The sequence below is a fragment of the Dipodomys merriami genome, unplaced genomic scaffold (assembly GCF_024711535.1).
Source record: "Dipodomys merriami isolate MVZ:Mamm:240054 unplaced genomic scaffold, mDipMer1.0.p SCAF_4, whole genome shotgun sequence".
NCBI classification, from domain to species: Eukaryota; Metazoa; Chordata; class Mammalia; order Rodentia; family Heteromyidae; genus Dipodomys; species Dipodomys merriami.
This window is the reverse complement of record NW_027205603.1, coordinates 8234484-8254905: the sequence shown is the minus strand read 5'-3', so window position 1 is coordinate 8254905 and position 20422 is coordinate 8234484. Positions and strand designations below refer to the sequence as shown.

At 39.7% G+C, this 20422-nt stretch overlaps 2 protein-coding genes across 8 annotated transcripts in view; one reads left to right on the top strand and one right to left on the bottom strand.

Annotated features, from left to right (window-relative positions):
• The window catches only part of Arl5b (ARF like GTPase 5B), a 31397-nt gene extending 23641 nt beyond the window's left edge, over positions 1–7756 (bottom strand). For 2 of the 5 annotated variants that reach the window (XM_069990470.1, XM_069990471.1), the window contains exon 1: positions 4466–4696. In XM_069990470.1, the coding sequence (XP_069846571.1) occupies positions 4466–4511 (46 nt within the window). In that variant the 5' untranslated portion in view covers positions 4512–4696. The other 3 variants (XM_069990474.1, XM_069990472.1, XM_069990473.1) reach the window with 3 other exon arrangements.
• A 3-nt stretch (positions 7757–7759) lies between these two features.
• Nsun6 (NOP2/Sun RNA methyltransferase 6) overlaps positions 7760–20422 on the top strand; it is a 50253-nt gene continuing 37590 nt past the window's right edge. Inside the window, exons 1-6 of one of the 3 annotated variants that reach the window (XR_011365599.1) lie at positions 7760–8340; positions 9881–10033; positions 13899–13975; positions 16485–16594; positions 17576–17729; positions 20071–20152. Coding sequence is in view for 1 of the 3 variants with exons in the window: in XM_069990468.1 (XP_069846569.1) it covers positions 8266–8340; positions 9881–10033; positions 13896–13975; positions 16485–16594; positions 17576–17729; positions 20071–20152 (654 nt within the window). In the remaining 2 variants the exon portion in view is untranslated. Of the gene's footprint in view, positions 8341–9880; positions 10034–13895; positions 13976–16484; positions 16595–17575; positions 17730–20070; positions 20153–20422 lie in introns of all 3 variants that reach the window. The other 2 variants (XM_069990468.1, XR_011365600.1) reach the window with 2 other exon arrangements.

The window sequence follows — 20422 nt, the reverse complement described above, 5'->3', positions numbered from 1 at the left end:
AATCTTATATAAAACAAATGAACAAAAAAATACTGCTAAGAGTTAGCATTCAAAATAAGCACATGTCCAGGTACTGTAATATAATAGTGATTAAGACAAAGTTCATGCCTCAACAAGTTATGTCTATTGAAAGAAAAAGATAATAAGAAAATAAATGTATAATACAATTACAAGTTAATGATAAAATTACCCAGAAAATCAGCAATGCTAGAGAATAAGGGGTAGGGAGGGAAGAAAAGTACTTTTCTAAAGTAGTCAAGGAAGGCTTCTCTGAGGAATAAGCCAATAAAAACACCTGAATGAATTAACAGAGTGCACTTTACAAAAGTATAAAGAATGTTCTAGAAGATGAACAGAAAGATAGTGTCAAGTTTGTGTGCAACAGAGCCAAAGTCCATAAATAAGAGAATTAGTTAAAAGGAAAATATTAAAAGACAAGATATCTGAGCAGTTAGAAATGAAAATAAGCTGAATATCATTTATAAATATAAAATAAGCTGGATGGTATTTAAAAGAAGAATATTAAGTGGTCAAGATAGGAAAATCACTGACAAAAAGAAAACCATAAAATTTCAATGTTATTGTTATATAGTTATAAAAGCGAACTATAAACAATGCTCATTTCATTTGTCCTCCTGAATAGCGCAAGATAAATTTGAAGACTAGTGTCAGAACATAGAAAGATGAAACTTACGAAAGTTTAAAAAGTAATTAAAAAAATAAAAAAGAATGAGGCTAAGAATGTGGCTTAGTGGTACAGTGCTTGCCTAGCATGCATGAAGCCCTGGGTTCGATTCCTCAGAACCACATAAACAGAAAAAGCCAGCCTGTAATCCTAGCTACTCAGGAGGCCGAGATCTGAGGATCATGGTTCAAAGCCAGCCTGGGTAGGAAAGTCCGTGAGACTCTTTTCTCCAATAAAAAACCACTAGAAAAGCAGAAGTTGCGCTGTGGCTCAAGTGGTAGAGCGCTTGCCTTGAGCTGAAGAGCTGAGGGGCAATGCCCAAGCCCAGAGTTCAAGCCCCACGACCAAAATAAATAAATAAATAAATAAACAAACAAAAAGAAAAAGCCGGAAGTGGTGCTGCAGCTCAGGTGGTAGAGTGCTAGACTTGAGCAAAAGAAGTTCAGGCCCAGAGCTTAAGCCCAGAACTGGCAAAAAAAAAAAAAAAAAAAAAAAGTCTAACTCCCATTTCCTGCATGGTAAGCAAAAATATTTCTCTACCATCTCCATTTAGCCAGACTTTCTCCTACAAATTAAGCTGCCCTCCCCAAAGGAATGTCAAACCTTAGAATCAAAAGACATCACACACACATATACAAGTATATATTTTATAAAAACACACATACAGAACTACAAATACATAAAATGACATTTGCAAAGGAACTCAGATTGTGAATTATTTCTTATAATTGTGTCAAAGTAAGCAGTCTTCTGGCTTAAAATTATACAAAACTGCAAGGACTAACAATGTTATGTTAAAATTGCTTTACTTACACAGTATGTGTTTTAATATACTTATCCCAGAAAAGTGTGAGAAGATGTTTGGGGCTCTCTAAAATGCTACCCAACATGCACACACATGAGCATGCATACACAAAATACAAATTTTGAAAGGAAATAAGGTTAGTTGTTCTTTAACACCAGCTGCACATCAGAATCATCTTTTCACTGATGGCCAGGCCACCTACTCCATTCTGATCTAACAGGTCTGAAGTGAGGACTTGGGCATTGATTCCAACACACAATAAAAACCAGCTCTTCCAACTCAATGTGTATATTGTAGTTATGCAATCAGGAAATGCTGAGACTAGGAATTAGCTTGGTTAACAGAAAACAATACAGACTAAGATATGAATCTGATCTCATTATTGTTCCACTTTTAAAATCCATCCAATGACCAAATTCTTCAATGGCTTTTATTGCTTGTTTTTTTTTTTTTAAACAGGCCCTCAGTGGTTTGGTTTCCTATATACCTCTCCAAACTTACTTCATTTAACTTTGCAACAAATATATTGGACTGCCAAATGAAACTATTTTCAGCGTCCTGAAATGTGCCAAACGATTTCATTCCTCTAAGCACACTAGTCCTTCTGCTTGGAATCACATGGCCCAGCTAGCATGTCTCCGGAATGTCTCAGTATACCAACTCTTTCCAGGATCCACTTGAGAAAGATTAACCAATTCCTTCATTTTGACAAAAATCTGCTAAACAGCTCACCACACTGCATTTTTCTATGTCTGTCTAGTCTACCAACTCTTTGCCAGCTTTGAGAGCAATTAGGTTATTATTTATCTGTTACGAATCTTTATATATCTTCTGCTTAATTCAAAACACTGGCTTATGGACTATGCATAACCTCTGCAAGAGTGAGAATAAAACAACAGAATAAGCACTAATTGAAATTTCACAGGAAACTTAAAGAGCAATTCTAAGTAAAAATGGAAATCTCAGAAATCAGAACAATTTTTGTGATTACAGAAAGCTGCCAGTGAATGTCTTACATCAGCTCTCTATCACCCTTTAAATCTTTTACTGCCTTCCGGACTGATTATGGAAGCCTCAAATGAGAAAGACAAACATTAATTAAAAAAATAAAAAAGGGAGAGGGAGAGCGAGGAACCTGGTGAAGTATAAAGGGAAAACCAAATGTTTTGATAATTTTTTTTTTTGGTTGGTCATGGGGCTTGAACTCTGGGCTTGGGTGCTGTCCCTCAGCTCGCTCTTCAGTTCAAGGCAAGTACTCTACCGCTTGAGCCACAGCGCCACTTCTGGTTTTCTAGTGGTTTATTGGAGATAAGAGTCTCATGGATTTTTCTACCCGGGCTGGCTTTGAACCATGATCCTCAGATCTCAGCCTCCCGAGTAGCTATGATTACAGGCATGAGCCACTGGCATCCAGCTTCATTTTCTATTCTTCTTTTTTTGCCAATCCTGCGCTTCAACTCAAGGCCTGGGCACTGCCCCTGAGCTTCTTTTGCTCAAGGCTAGCACTCTACCACTTGAGCCAAAAGTGCCACTTCTGGCTTTTTCTGTGAATGTGGTACTGAGGAATCGAACCCAGGGCTTCATGCATGCTAGGCGAGCACTCTACCAGTATGCCACATTCCCAGCCCCCATTTTCTATTCTTATATAATCAAATTATGTGTATTCCCCCTTGCCTGAAATAAAACGTGCTTTCAACTAACAATAAAGGGTTACAGGCGTGAGCCAACGGCGCCCGGCTCACTTTGATAATTTTTTCCTTAAACACAAGTGATATTATAAACAAGTGATACTATGAACTATGTCTCTTTGAATTTTTAACTCTGTATTAAAACTCCAACATAGTAAATTCATACAACAAGGATCTGAAAATACAAACTGTGGAAAAAAGTAAAGGTCGTAAATTTACAGTGAAGATCCAAGAGACTTCAACGCTTACTCCGAAATCACTGAAGTGACATTTGTCTGTGAGAACTGCGGATACATACACACTCGTCGCTGGGTGTGCAAGTACGTCTGGATCTACACTTGTAAGTCTGAAAAAAGGTTGCTTTCATTCTCTTGTCAATCTACAGAACAAGAGAACTAAAGCCACTTACAGTTTCTTCACGTTTTAAGTAAAAGATGTGAACATCAGTGGTAGTAAACTGACACCATCGGGAGAAGCACAGTAGCTTGCCAATTATGCCGGGCAAAAGATAAAGTAGCCTGGACTGAAAAAAACTGGTGGCGATTACTAGAAAACCATTCCGTCCAGAGAAGCCCTCAACTCTTCCCGGCTTGATTTCCCGCAAACACATCAAAAACATCACCGGTTCTAACTCGGAACAGGTTTCACAAGCCCTTTGGACTGGCAGCTTCCACACGCCACCCAACCTGTGTCTGGACTATCTGTGGACACGTAACACCTTACACGGCGTCCAAGGTTTTTTTTTTTTTTGAGCCTGAGAAAGAAAAAAAAAAGGGGGTGTGGAGTGAGAATGAAGAGCTCCAGAAAACCAGAAAACTCGTCTCCGAGTCCCCCGGGCAGCGCACGCTTAAAGACAAGGCCAAGAAATCAGGAAGAGACGAGGGAGGGAAAAGAGAGGGGAAAAAAGGGGGGGGGGGCGGATGAAAGTTTTAGATTTTCGGGCAGAAACTCTTCTGGGGCTGAACACAAGGGTAGGAGCTCGAGCCGAGAGGGAAGCGGTCCTCCCGCAGCTCCCGCCCGGTTGCCCAGGACGTTTCCCACTCTCCTTCGTCCCCCAACTCCAAGAATACAGTTCGGGTTCCCAGACCCCGAGCGCCTTCTTCTGGGTTCCTAGCCCTTCTCCCCGAACTTCGGGTTCTCTGCCATCCGCTCCCCCCAGGTCTGACACGCTCCGCGGGGTCGGGAGGCGCCGGCCGGTGGTTCGAGTCCAGCCGGCGCGCGGAGCCGCGCGGACCCCCGCGGTGCCCGGGCCGCGGCCTCGTCCCCCGCCCCCCGCCGCCTCCTCACCTTGGTTACAGAAGAGGCTCCACAGTTTGGCGAGGAGGAGCCCCATCCTGAGCGCCGGGGCAGGCCGCGGGGGTCCCTCCGCAGCAGGTGCCGCGGCGCCGGGTCCCCCACCGCGGCACCGGCCGGCGGGCACGCCGAGGAGAGGCCGCCGGGGACCGCCACGCGGGGACGCTCGGACGGCCGAGGAGCCGCGGCCGGCCGCTCCGCCCGGCTCAGCTACCGCTGGGAAGGAAGGCGCCGCGCCGAGCGCCTACCGGATGGTCCTTTGTTCCGAGCCCGCTGAGCCCAACGCCGACCCGTAGTCCCCACGATCTGAACCCACCTACCCATCAGAGCCTCCACCAGCCCCGGGCCCCGCCTCCGTTCCGCCTCCTCTCCGGATCCCAGCACCGCCCATCGCCGGAAGGACGCCGCGTGACGTCGGCGCGCTGACGTCAGCCCACGCCTTCGACGTGGCGTTCCCTCCCGCCGCACTTCCGGTGAGTCAGGCGTCCGGGGCGGGTCCCCTTCTCACCATCTCCCATTACCTTTCACCTGGGCGTCGGGGGCGCACGCCTGTAAATCCTAAGCTTACTCCGGAGGCTGAGAGCTGAGGATCAGGGTGTAAACCCAGCCAGGGCAGGAAAGTTCCTGAGACTTCACTCCAATTACCCACCAAACCACAAGTGCTACCATGAACAGGTGACAGTTTGAACTATGTATCTTGGAATTTTTAACTGTATTAAAACTCCTACATAGTGAATTCATAAAATACGATACAGACGGCTGAAAAACTGGAGCTGTGGTTCTAGTGGTAGAGGGCCAAGCTGGGACAGCGCCCAGACCCTTGAGTTCAAGCCCCAGGACTGGCACCAAAAAGTAGTAATAAACGTTTGCAGGACAGTATCAGAACTGTTTCCTTCCCTGGCTTCTAAACGGGAAGAGATCACAACTTCTGGTGCTGCAGCTGCTATTTGCTGATCTCTTGTTTCACTGAAGATGTTTTTCTTATTTGACCTCTTGGGTTTCTGCCATGATTCTTACTCTGGAAGGAATTGTTTGGGAGACCAGCCATACGATGAATGGCTGGTGAGTCCACCTTGAAATTAATACAATTTTAAAATAATAATTAAAAAATTTAAAGCTAAAATTTTTAAAGAAAAAGCAATAAAATTGCTGATTAGCAGAATATAATTCAGTATTACTTTAAAATCCTATTAATGTACTTATTGCTCTGTTGGGGAAAAATTCCTCAGATCATGTTGAACCCATAATATATTCAATTAAATTTTGAGAGTATTGTCAATAATTTAATCAAACTAGAGACTTCTGAAAATACGCTTTTAAATGGAAGAGTTAAAAATTCTAATTATCTGATTTTGTGTGTGTGTGACTAACATATCCGTTGAAAAAAGTTAAAAACAATTTTCAGGGTAGCCTGTGATCTAAATCTCAGGAAGAATACTATTTGGAAATAAATTACATGCTAAATTCATGAAATGAGGAAACATGTCATTATAAAAGAAAAGACCTGATATTATCACTAGAGTTACAACTTGTTTATAAAGTATTATTTGCGAATAACGTTTTTCATTAAGATGGAATTCTCATAAAATCCGTGGTTTCACAAAATGCAAAAAAAAAAGCTTAAAGTAAAACTACTTTTAATATTTCTTACAGCTGTTATAAACTAACTACAAATAATACTTGGAAGAACTTGCTGGGGCTGCAACTGAATTCAATTTATTATTCAGTTAACAAGATCAGTTTGCGCATAGTTTGAAGTTCAAGTAACAGTGTGTTCTGCCAGAAAGCATGAATATTACTCTTTAAAAAGCTTTTCAACCTTTAAGGTAATGTCCACTGTGATTTTAGTCTAGTTGATCATTTTCCAAATGGGCTGGTGTTGGTAGATTTCCCATCAGGAAATAATCTGCCATATGGTGTAAGGTATCAATATGGTTTTATTCAGTAAATATATTTGAGAAACAAAGGCTTTCTGGATGCTGTAGGGAATACAAAATTCAGTATATCGTTTCTTTTAGTGAGAACAATATTGGTAAAATTCAAAGTTCTCTGGCACTGGTGGCTCAGGTCTGTAATCCTACTCAGGAGAAAGAGATCTGGAGGACAACAGTTGAGGCCAGCCCAGGCAAGCAGAAATGTTAGCTAGACTTTATCTCAAAAATAACCAGAAAAAGTAACTCCAGAGTTATGACATAAGTGGATGGTTTCAAACCCTAGTGCTGTCACAAAGAACCAAAAAAAAATTTTTTTTTGACCAAGTTGTTGATATTCAAAAAGAAGGTTCAAAAGATCCTGAAGGTCAAAGCATTTACCTAGTCAAATTGTCCTTAAATTATATGACTTGGATCATAACTTAATCGATGAGGATATGGCTTTACTTTAGGGCTCATTAAGAGCAGTCTTCTTAAGTTAGGTAAATTCACCTTGCAACAGGTGCCTCAAGGCATTCATTGTAAACACAGGCCGTGCGTTAGAGGCCTCTGATTCTTTCTTGCTCGGTGGCAGTGATGGTGGCTTATAAATGACCGGTATAAATGACCGGTGTGAGCTCTGAAGTTTTGTTTTTTTTTTTTGTCGGTCGTGGGGCTTGAACTCTGGGCCTGGGCGCTGTCCCTCAGCTCTTCAGCTCAAGGCGAGCGCTCTACCACTTGAGCTACAGCGCCACTTCCGGTTTTCTGGTGGTTTATTGGAGATAGGAGTCTCATGGTCTTTCCTGCCCGGGCTGGCTTTGAACCACGATCCTCAGATCTCAGCCTCCTGAGTAGCTAGGATTACAGGCGTGAGCCACCAGCGCCCGGCAGCTCTGAAGTTTTGAAGCTGATCCAGTTTCTTAAAATTTTCAGGACCTCTCCTCTCCAGAAACTTTACTTCCCTGCCCTTTGTTACCACCCCGTTCTTGAAGGTGACACCTCACACACCCCTTCCCACAAACCCTCATTAAACCCTCCGGAAATCTGCACTTACGGTCCTGACCACAGAATTGGGGCCATTTCGGTTCCCCCACGGTATACTCGCATTGTCCTCGGCCCAGCCAGGCCTCCGACACGTGGGGAATAGCAAGGTCTAACACTTACCGAGAGCTGACACTTTCACCAGCACTCTTAAGCATGGCACCTAATTCATTTATGATTTTAGAACTGGTACGAGGGAGAACTTACTAGTACCTCTCTTTGTTAGATGAAGAAAATGAGATGACAAGAACCAGAATTCGCACCCTAGCACCTACACTCAGTCAAGCTCTGCCCTCCGGTGTGGCTCGGCCAGCAGCCCCGCTAGACCCGCCGCAGGTGAAAGCGCTGCAGAAAGGACTCAGCTTCCTGACGGGCAGCGACTTGCGGCCGAGGATTGGACGTCCCAAGGAGGAAGGGGTGGGCAGAACTCTTCCGGAAGTGACGCAAGCAGGAAGCGTCTGTCCGCGGAGGAGGCGTTGTCGGCGCGTATTTGGAAATGAGGACTTAAGCCCGGCGGCCGCGCTCGTCTCATTTCTTCATTTGGCTCGTGGAGTTCTTAACAACCCAGTCACCAAGGCTTCTTCCTTGGTTCCCTCCGCAGCGTGACTGGCTTTACCTGACAAGGAACTGCCTGCGCCACTACGGTGGACAGAAGTGGGTGGTGGAAGCGAGAAGGCGCTACACCGAAACCGGGACCTGGCCGGACGCGGCGCCGTTTCCAGGGACCCGGGCCGCCGGCCTATTAGTTGTCAAGACGGCTGTCAACTCGCAAAGGATAACCACTGTCTCCCAACAATTTTCTCCGAAAGAGAACCTCAACAGGAAAACAAAAGAAAACAAAACATGTCTGTGTTTCCTAAGGTGTCTTTGAGACCTGAAGTTGAAAACTACCTTAAAGAAATCTTTACGAATCAAGAGGTGGGTCAGATAATCGTATTTGATGACATTTTTTGCATAGTTTTAAATAGTGTTCATTCTGAGAACAAGAGCGTGAATAAGATGATCGTTTTTTCCCCACTTAGCTGTGGGGAAAAAATGTGTCGTCTTATGGATGGCACAGAGGGATGATGGCTAAGTCCACAAGACACGGACACACACACACACCTGTTCGAACCCACATTCAGGAACGCAGGTGAACAGGATATTGTAATTTGAGTGCCTCTGTAAATGGTTTCAGTTGTGGTAGATGCTTGGGAAACCTTTTAACTTTCAGTCGTTTGTGATAGCGGGCTGTTCTCATTTTGGAAAAAAAAAACATTCGTACAAAGGAATTGGCATTTAAAGCAGTTTATGAATAGCATGCATCTTGATCAGTGTCACCATTCTCCTCCATGCCTCCCAGCCCCACAACTTCCCACAGTTTTCCTAATTCTGTGTGTTTTGTATTGAATTTTATGCTGCTCTCATTTTAACAGATGAGAAAACTCAAAGCACAAGGAAGCAAGTTATTAACCTAATTTCACATAGCTATAAAACTACTGTAATCTGAAGACAGACCATGTACAATTAAAAAAAACATATTTAGGGTTAGAGCTAGCTGCTGGTGGCTCACACCTGTAATCCTAGCTACGTAGTAGGCTGAAATCTGAGGATCAAGGTTCAAAGCCAGCCCAGGCAGGAAAGTCCTTGAGATTCTTATCTCCAGTTAAGTACCAAGAAAGCTGTGGCTTAGTAGAGTACTAGCCTTGCGCCAAAAAGCTCCGGAACAATGCCCAGGCCCTGAATTCAAGCCTCAGGACTGTTGCAAACACACACCTGAGGGTTAGAATCTCAAACACAGGATTTGGGTTTATTTTTAGCGAAAACTACTGTCACTTAACTTTGATTTCCCCCTTTGAAAATTGAGAAAGGAATATTTAGCATTGACAAAACTTGAGAAAGAGTAAACGTTAGCATTGTTGATTAGTAGGTGGACAATTGGTTTTTGAAGATCAAGGCCTTGTATAGTCAAAGCTTTGGAAGACTTCATGGTTAAGTCTTCATTTCTGATAGGTATGTTTGTTATTCATCTTTTTTGAAGATATCTGTTACATTTAATAATATAAAATTGATATCCTCTTTGGGTGACTGTGAGTATATCAGTGTATTCTTCAAATATTGGTAATCTTAAAGATTAGGAAAATGTGATACCCTAAAGATGATGTTAGAAGTTTAAGTGCTAAAAAAGTTGGTGTGTTTTAAATATGTAGAGTAAAATCCTGAATTTACCTAGCTAATTGCATTAGATGTTTTCATCATGTTATGCTTGAAGTTGACTATTTTTCAAGGCTCTTGATTGATATCAAGCATTTAGTTGCTTATTACTACATTAAACTTGAACCCTGTGAAGTATATCATTACTAAACAAAACACTGAAATGAAATGGAACTGTTACAAAAAGATGTTTTTTCATTAAATGGAAAAAATGTATATGTACATTCTGCTGAGTATGTAAGATTGAAATAGTGTTCTTTTTCAGATTGTATCTTTAAGCAAACAAGAAGCAGAAGAGAAGTTTGAAGCTCTGTTAAATCACTTAGCTCACCCTCCATCATTCACAACTGTCAGAGTAAATACACATTTAGCTGCAGTTCAGCATGTGAAAAAGCTGTTGCTTGATGAACTTCAGAAGGTTTGCACAAATGTTTATACAATTGTATTTCTACAGTTTGTCATTGCTTCCTACTAAAATCCTATGAAAGCTACAATAATCTGACTTTATATAGTTTGGAAACAGAATGTAAATTGTGCTAGGTTACATAATAATGTTAGAACTTGAACTTATAATTCTGATTTAGGATGAGTTTCCAAGCCTGTTTGCTTTGTCATTAAAATATGGATGTTTATTCTGTCTACCATTTCACAATTAGCTTGTAATGATGAAGGGAGTTGATTGTATAGTTGGAATAAGCCCAGACAGTTGCCAACCAAATATCGGTAGGCTTCTATTTTTAATGGAACTTAATGGAATAACACACAGGAAAGTATCAGTAATAAAATAAGGAAATGAGAACAATTTAAGGAATGTAGGGTTTTTTTGTTTTAAGAAAATATTGTAAAATTACACTCATCTGTAAGAGAAAACTTTTAAAATGATATTTTATTATTTCCATTAAAACTGCAAAAATTACTTGAGTTGTTTAGATAATTTCTTTGCTTTCTACAACTTTGTATTTTGTATGAAGTTTTCCTATAAAGTATTGTAAGATGGGCAAAGCAAGGTGGGCGTCCACCCAAGTGGTACTGTGTAAGCAAAATAGTGTAGTTATTAAAGCTTGCTTAACAACTAATGGGAATCCACAGACTTATTTCTACCTCATATGTAACCAAACTAAAACCAAGAGGCTTTAAGAATGGTTCTATAAATTTCAAGTTTCAAATAGATGATGCAGTTAGAACAACAAACTAATGTGGGAATTTAGCTCATTGGTGGAGCATTTGCCTAGTATGTGTGAGGACCTAGGCTTGATCCCTTATACTGAAAACAAAAACAAAAACAAAAATAGCTATACTATGAGTGTAGAAACCAGAATTTATTACAATAATAAAGACTTGAAGATTTTGGCTTATTTAATATTAATCTTTTTTTTTTTTTTGGGTCAGTTGTGGGGCTTGAACTCTGGGCTTGGACCCTGTCCCTGGCGCTCTGCAGCTCAAGGTGAGCACTCTACCACTTGAGCCACAGTGCCACTTCTGGTTTTCTAGTGGTTTATTGGAGATAAGTTTCATGGATTTTCCTGCCCGGGCTGGATTTGAACCATGATCCTCAGATCTCAGCCTCCTGAGTAGCTAGGATTACAGGCATGAGCCACCAGTGCCGGGCGATATTAATCTTTTTAAGAGTAATGTCAGACATATAATACAAGCAACTAAAATAATTACTTTCAGTATTTTTTTGGTTGGTCCTGGGACTTAAGCTCCAGGCCTGTATACTATCCCCAAGTTCTTTTGCTCAAGGCTAGTGCTCTACCACTTTGAGTCACAGTGCCACTTCTGGTTTTCTGATAATTAATTGGAGTTAAGGGTCTCACAGACTTTCTTGTCCTTGGCTGGCTTTGGACTGGCATGCTTAGATCTCACTATAGTGAGATCTGAGATTAGAGGGGTTAGCCACCAGTGCCCAGCTGATTACTTTTTGAATGGCAATTTACATGTATTTTTTCCTTTATTTGCATATATGTTTTACAACAGTTTTTTGTTTTGGCTGGTTATGATGGGGCTTGAACTCTAGGCCTGGGTGTTGTCTCTGAGCTTTTGTGCGCAAGGTTAGTGCTCTACCTCTTGAGCCACAGCTCTATTTCCAGCTTTTTTGGTAGGTAATTGAAGATAAGAGTTTTTGGGCATTCCTGCCTGGGCTGGCTTGAAACCATTATCTTCAGAATTCAGTCTCTTAAATGGCTAGGATTACAGGTATGAGCTACCCACCAGTGCCCAGCTTCATAATGACATTTTTTTTTTTTTTTGTCGGTTGTGGGGCTTGAACTCTGGGCCTGGGCGCTGTCCCTCAGCTCTTCAGCTCAAGGCGAGTGCTCTACCACTTGAGCTACAGTGCCACTTCCGGTTTTCTGGTGGTTTATTGGAGATAGGAGTCTCACGGTCTCTCCTGCCCGGGCTGGCTTTGAACCGCAATCCTCAGATCTCAGCCTCCTGAGTAGCTAGGATTACAGGCGCGAGCCACCAGCGCCCGGCTCATCATGACATTTCTATACAAAAAGTATACTCAAATTATACTCACCCCTTCCATCTGTATTCTTCATTTTTTCTTTCCCCTTCAACAACTTTCATTGACCTGTTTTGTATATGCAAATTACTTTGATCCTCATTCACTCTCTTCATTGACCCTCTGCCCTCCCTCTGATACTTGCCTTGGGTTACTTTTCTATGATTCATTTTTAGTTATTTTTAGGATAATTTATACAAATGGGTTTCGTCATTGTAACTCTTATGTGCATGTTACGTAATTTTGTTATTGAAACCTGTTGATTGCTCAACAGGTTTCAGTAAGTGTCCTTACACTGTCTTTATACATGGGCCTCAGAAGATGTATTTTACTTTGTTTTTGACAGAAAAAGTTTTGACTACAGTCAGAATTGGGAGAAACTTAAATTGTTTTCATTTCTAGGAGATTATTTCTAAATTTGGGTCTTCTGGAGTCTCAGTCTGATAGAAATAAAAACTAAAGATGTAGGACAGAGCAGGTAGTCACTTTTGTAATGTAACAGATTGGTCACAAAATTTAGGGTCATTGGCATTGGATAGGAAACTGGTAGAGCAGTATCTAACTTTAGCAGGAAAGGACACTTAGTAAATGCTGTATACTGAAAATTTTCTCTTCCATATTCCACACTTCATGTATATTCTAAAGAGATTTCCCTATTGGTATAAATAGGTTGTTTGCCTCAGATTTCTCTAGATCACATATTAGAATTAAATATTTTTAAATTTCTCATGCTGATGAGTATAAGAAGGAAACTCAAGGCTTCGTTTTTTGCAATGGTAATGTAAGATAGCTTGATCTGTTTGTAGAACAGTTGATCAATCTTTTTTTTTCCTTTTGCCAGTTGTGGGGCCTGAACTCTGGGCCTGGGCACTGTCCCTCAGCTCTTCAGCTCAAGGGTAGCACTCTACCACTTGAGCCATAGCACCACTTCCGGCTTTTTCTGCTTATGTGATGCTGAGGAATTGAACCCAGGGCCTCATGCATGCAAGGCAAGCCCTCTACCACTGAGCCACCTTCCCAGTCCCAGTTGATCAATCTTTTAAAAACTTAAACACAGTCCAGCAATTCCAATCCAGCCAAAAATGTGTGCACAGGTTCTTGAACATAAATGATCATAGAATTATTTTAAAATAGTCAAAAAGAAATATGTTCCAAATAACCCATCAATTAGTGACAAATCTAGAATAGTCCTATAGTGGGGCAATGCCCATCAATGCAAATAATTATTAATAAATGCTATAGCATGGAAAAAAACAAAGGGAAAGAAGTGAGACACAAAACAATATGTTGTATTATTCCATTTGTAATGTTGATGAAAAGCAAATATATAGAAAAAAATTAATAGTTGCTGGAAATGTTAACATGGATTAACAAGGCACGTGATAATGGTGTTAATTTGTATTGTTACAAAAGTATACGGTTTTGTGAAAGTTAGGTTTCTATATGTCAGTATGCCCACAATAGAAAAGGTTTTTTTTATTTCTTATTTAGAGGCTTAAAAATGATGTCTGCACATAATTCTATATTGGAAACATGTTTTCAGAGTAAGTCCCTTGAAGTAAGCATAGTTTGTGTTGATAAAGCATGACAGCAAAATTGAATCTTATATAGAACTCAAGATACCCAGAATTAGAAAACATCCTGATCTTTTTTTTTCTAGTATTCATGGGATAAAAATTGTTACAAACCAAACTTCCTCTCATGTATAGTGATACAAAAGAAAGACAACTCCACTATGTTGATTGCTTTTTAAATCTGTGTTTCTTTTTAACAGCAGTTCAGTGAACCGAATATTCCTGTTGTTGAACATCCAGACCTCCCGGACATCCTACTTATTCCTGTGATTGGACCTAGGTTTGTAACTATTTTATTATTTTTTTAATTTTTATTTTTTGTGAACATACTGTACAGAGGGGTTACAATTACATGGGCAAGATAATGAGTACATTTCTTATCAAGCATTGCAGTCTCCTCCTTTGTTTACCCTTCACATCCCTTCCCAGCCTCCCCCGCCCCCCTACCCAATCCCCCCCCCCCCCAGCACCAAAGTTGTAAAGTTCATTTTTGACATGACAACTTGTACTTCTCATTGTTGCAATGGGTCAACCTGTATCCTTAAACGACTTGTTTTTCCCCATCTCCTCCACAAATTATACCGACATCAGCAGTAGAGCACTTGTCTTGAGCTGAAGAGAGCATGGACGGTGCCCAGACACCAGAGTTCAAGCCCCACGACCGACCAAAAATAAAAAAAAAAATCAATGGCTTTTCTGTAACTATTTTATTATCAAGCTATATTTTTTGTCTTCTAAGCAGATATTTGTCACAGGATCAATTGTAACTGTTTAAGACACTTAAGTTTGTCCATTGTTCACAGATTGCATATTCTGGTGTGGGATATGTTACAAAAGAGGACTAGATATGTATCCATTTACCTTGACAATAATTCATATTTTTATAGCTGAGCTGCTTTGTAAAGTTTTGTTCATAATTTAACAGTCATGTTCAGTTATACCGTGCATTATCCTACTCATATCTTAAGACACATTCTTTGAAAATCAGAAATAGATTTTTGTATTGAGATGTTCTATTACAGAGGACATTTTAATATAAAAATATTCACATTGCTAAAGCTTAAAGAAATCAAATTGATAGCAACGGAGTAGTGGTTTCTCCAGCCTACAGAGTATTATGTGGCATTCAGGATGGGAAGTTAAGTGTACTATTAAGGTGTTCATGATTTGTTAAGTAGCTAAGATAAATTTCTACACTTAGAATAATTACAGAACCTTAGTAATAAAAATTTTAATGTATTTTTGTGCATCTACATATAAAGTGGCAGCTATAACATAGGCAAGTATTAACAATGGCTTACTGAGAATATTGGGTTGGGGAAAGAGAATAGTAAAAGGAGTTTTTTTTCTTATAATATTTCTGTTCTATAAATCATATCATAATTTTTAATTAAAAATTGATTTGGGGCTGGAGGTGTAGCTCAAGAAATAGTGCACAGTATTGCAGAAACAAAAAACTAAAATCCTAGCTGCTGAGAGGGCTAAGATCTGAGGATTGAAATCAACTTCTGGAAAAAAAAAAAAAAAGAGATTCCATCTCAAGCAGTAAAAGGTGAAATGGAGGTATGGCTTAAGTGGAAGAGCAGGGCAGGCTAGCCTGAGTTAAAAGCCTAGTACCAAAAAAATAAAAATAAACAAAAAAGTGGCTAAGTATGAGTAACACAAATGTGTGAGACCAGGAAGATCTAAAGTGAAACTGAGATGTTGAGCAAAATCTGATAATTGGACATTATGGGTGGAACATGAGACATAATCAGTTAAGCCATGAATTTGGGGAACAACACACCTGATGCTAATAGGAGGGCATTAGATACTGTGCTTAGGATGTTTTTCAGGACTGGTCACATTGGCCTCTTTACTCTTCTGAGTGTTAAAATGACATCTAGATTTTAATAGAGCACTGAATGAATAAAATACAAGACCATGGACAAGAACTCAAAGGTTGAGCAGCCAAGGATGGAGAGGAGAGGAGACTTACATTAATTTATCTGTACGCTGGTGGCTCATGGCTGTAATTCTGGCTATTCAGGAGACTGTGGATCACAGCCAGCCTGTGGCTTCTGTGAGTCTCTCAACTCCAATTAAATAGCAAAAAGCCAGAAGTGGAACTGTGGCTTAGATAGAGCACCAGCCTTGAGCATAAAAGCTCAGGGATAGTGCCCAGGATCAGCACTAAAATAAAATTCCTTCTGGGTGCCTGTGACTCCTGTAATTCTAGCTAATCAGGAGGCTGAGACCTAAGGATTGTGGTTCAAAGCGTTCCCAGGCAGGAAGTCCATGAGACTCTTCTCTCCAAATAACCGCCAAGAACCTAAAAGTGGAGCCATAGCTCAAGTGTTAGAGCTTTGGCCTTAAGCAAAAAAGCTCAAGGACAGGACCCAGGCCCTGAGTTCAACCCCAGGACTAGCACCAAAAAAAAAAAAAAAAAAAAGAAAAAAGAAATCTTAATTTACAACATTTATGATTCTTTGTGTATTTTTTTGTGTTAGTCATTGAAGAGTAAAAATCTGATTTTCCCTTGGTGCCGTTAGGGAAATAGTAATACTTTTTAAGTGATTAAGCAGTTTCTATGCCACTCTCTTGCCTTCCACCAGATGGACCTCTTTCAATTTCAATTTTTCTCTGTGCCTTTCTTCCTTTTTTAAAAGTATTGTTATATATGTATCCCTCTTTTCAGCTTCCTCTTTTTTATTCAGAAAAATCAATTGTATATTGAAAGTTTGAAATGTTTATATGTATTGGAAAAGTGATTACTCTGTTAAATTTCTTTTTCCCTTTTACATTTCTAGAAAGGATATAAAAAAACAACAGTGTGAAGCTATTGTGGGAGCCCAGTGTGGCAATGCAGTGTTAAGGGGAGCCCATATCTATGTTCCAGGAATCGTGTCAGCTTCAAAATGTAAGTATAAGGCTTATTGGGGTGCTCTAAAAGTCATGTGTGAAAGTGTTACCTTTTCACTAAAATGTATTTATCCCATGCTTTGTACTTAGTGTAGCCAAAATACCAGATAATGACTAACAAGTCATCTTGTCATCTTGGCTGAGGAATCGAACCCAGGGACTGATGTATGCGAGGCAAGCACTTCTACCACTGAGCCACATTCCCAGCCCTCCATTCTGAATTCCTGACTCTGCTACCTTAAAACCTTAGACTATTGTCCTGTCAGCTGTTAGGGTTACATCCAAAAGCCACATTAAGATGAAGCTTGATACTTATTTATCTTGTTGATGACATATTACACATGCTTAGTAAGTTAGTCACTGTCTGGATGTGGCTAAGTCATTCAATGTGTAATAAGGAAACACTGATTTTGATCTGGTAGAAGTTTGTTCACTATTTTGGCCTCAGCGTGTGTGTGAGGTAAATACCTTGACTCACATAAGAATAGGCAAAGTGACAGGCTTGGTCTGATCCTTGTTTGTTTTTGTCTGGCCTATAACCTAAAAACTTTTGTTTTTGTTTGTTGGGTTTTTTTTTTAACTTTTTGAATCATGTAGGTGTACATTTTTTTTTAGGTGTACACTTTTTGAGTAATTCATTTGAAGGCAACTTTTAGCTTTTTGAGTATTGAGCCAAGATATGAAGGCTTATATGAATGTTAGATTTGGAAGAAATAATTATTCTTCTCTGTTCAGCTGGAGATTTCAAATTAATCTATTGCTTTGTTTTCACCAAAAAAAGAAAGAAAATTCTCCCAATGGATGTTACAAAATATTTGAGAGCTGAGAGTTCTATCAATGATCATATTGAGATAATGAACAGTTTTAAACTGCTCCTATCCACCATTGATATACTTAGAGATGGCCATTGTAGTTTTGAGGACTTTCTCTATTCTGCAAAAGCATAGATTAGTGTAATCTGATTCTTTTCTTTCTCTAGTTATGAAAGTTGGCGATATTGTTTCTGTATACTCTGATATTAAAGGGAAATGTAAGAAAGGAGCCAAAGAATTTGATGGAGAAAAAGTATTTCTTGGAAATGGGATTTCAGAACTAAGCCGCAAAGAAATCTTTAATGGGCTACCTGAACTGAAGTATGTTACCAAGTGCTATGAGAAATAAGTATCCTTTTTGTGGTTACAGAAAATTAAAAGCAATATAAAAAAAACCTTACATTGTGTTATGTGCATACTAATATTGGTATAAAATCAGCTGGAAAAAATTATTTGACTCATTTCTATCATTTTCAGAAAAGTCCTTTAGATCAAAATGGTTAGATTAAAAACCCTAAGTAATGACCTGGGAATATAGGTCAGTGGCTTTAGAATTTGTCTGTCATAAATGAAGACCTGTGTTTGATCCCCAGTATTGCCAAAAAGACCCCAAAATGTCAAATTAAGCAACCAGTCGTGCTGTATTTACCAAATAATTTTATTTGGCCTTTTGAATTTTAATTATTGATAACTTTTTGTATGGATGAAGAACGATATTTACCTTGGTAAAGAATCAGCTTTTGTTGTTGTTGTTGTTGTGGGGTTTGAATTTGGGGCCTGGATACTCTCCCTGAATTTTTGCACTCTAGTGCTCTACCACTTTGAGTACACAGCCATCTGGTTTTAAAGTCATGGACTTTACTGCCCTACCTGGTTTTGAACTGCCATCCTCAGATCTCAGCTTCCTAAGTAGCTAGGATTATAGGTATGAGCTACTGGCACCTGGTACCCAGCTTTTTATAGATCTTTTAACACTCTGAATTTGTTTACAAAAAAAAAATGAAAATTGGAATTTGAAAATAAAGGGCCAGGCATAGTTGCTTACTCTTATAAACCCACCTACTTGGGAGACAAAGTTTTGAGGCTTGTGGTTCAAGGCTAAGCAGTGTAGGATAAAGAGTTGGTGAAACCTCATAACAAACAAGCTAAGCAAGTGGATCAATCTGTGATCCCAGTTATGCAAGAAGCATAGATTAGAGGATGATTATGTGAGATAGTATATGAAAAAATAAACCAGGTGGGAAGGTGGCTCAGTGGTAGAGTGCTTGCCTTGCCTGCATGAGGCCCTGGGTTCGATTCTTCAGCACCACATCAGCGGAAAAATCCGGAAGTGGGACTGAGGCTAGTAGACTGGTAGAGTGCTAGTCAACAGCTGAAGAGCTGAGGGACAGCATCCAGGCCCCGAGTTCAGGCCCCATGACCGGGAAAAAAAAAAAAAACAAAACCAAAAAGAACTGTCAGTGTAGCTTTAGTGGTGCTATATTTATTTAGCATATGCAAGGCCATGAGTTCTAACTATGCTATCACTAAATTTTTTCCCTAATTTAAATACAAGTAAGTTTTCCAAGAGAGCTAGCATTCATGGATGTTTATGGGCAAAACTATAATTGTTAGTCCTTCTGGGTAAATTAAATCATTCGATGAATTAGGCTCAGTTTTTGTTAGCCTATTTCAGGAATGCTATAGAGAACTCTATTACTCCAAAGTTGACAGCTGGAATAGATAAGCAAGAATTTGAAGCCATTCATTCAAAACTGGACTATAGCCTTGATTCCTGGGACAGTTTTTCATGTTGTTGCAATTCTCTGTGTAAGTGCAACATTCTTATGAAGAAGCAGATTGTTGGCATTCCCTAGATCTAGAAAGCAGTACTTTCCAAATGCCAAGTGCTGTTTTGTTTTCTTTGGAATGCTTTACGAGTATGAAGATTATGTATTACCTGCTGTCTTTATTTTCATTTTGTAGTAGGGAATTATTTTGATGGCCTTGGTTAATGGATGATCAAGGTATGCTCTTCCTTCAGTGTGTGCTGAATAACGTTTTCTGAGCACTTCTGAATGTGGGAGTAGAAAGCGGCAGTATTTTTCTAGTGTTGGTGTTCTCTGTGTTTTTGTGCTCTCTGCTCTTCAATGGATGCTGCCTATCTCTCTGAGATATATGTGTATTTGTCTTTTGAGTCACTAGCCATTGTTCTATTTTGTGTCCTTGTCCCCTCTGTACTCACCAGCTGTACTACCACTCATCAGGTGAGACCAGGTCATCTTGGGATTGTAGCAGTCCATGCCTCTTACTGTGGAAACAACAGGAAAGTGAACGTGAGAGTGTGCGTGCTTTTTTGTGTGTGTGTGTGTGTGTGTGTATGTGTGCTTCACTAAATGGTTCTTGATTGGAAAAGCTAATAACTATAACCATAATTCAGTTGCAGAAAGATAAAAATAACTCATTCAAAAACCAGGTGTGGTTTGCTTTTTAATTTATTCAGATCTCTAAAGATCTCTTTTACATAAATGAAAAAGTTATTAGCTTTACCCTTTTTAACACTGAAAGGGCCACTTGTACTCTATCTTCAGGTAAAAATTGAAAAATACCTCACAGTAGTATATTCCTAAAAATGTATACTTTGTGATTTATACAAATTAATAATGGACTTCTCATTTTTCAGGGGTATAGGTATAAGAATGACAGAACCCATATATCTCAGCCCTTCATTTGACAATGTACTGCCTAGTTACTTATTTTTACAAGTAAGTATTTATGAGAGTAAAATATTCAGTGACATTGCAACCTCAGTAAATTATTTGAAATTTAAGAATTTTTGAAAAATTTCTAACATATTTTGTCATTTATTTGTGGTTTGACCTACTTTTGCTTGAACAGCAAGAGAAAGTTTTGTAAGCACTTTGTTTTCCTTTTTCTATGTCAATCTTTATAAACTTTTTGAGACATAGTCTTGAAATGTGTCCAGGCTGCCCTCTTTAATGCTTGGTCCTTGTGTCTACCTCCTGAGAGCTGCG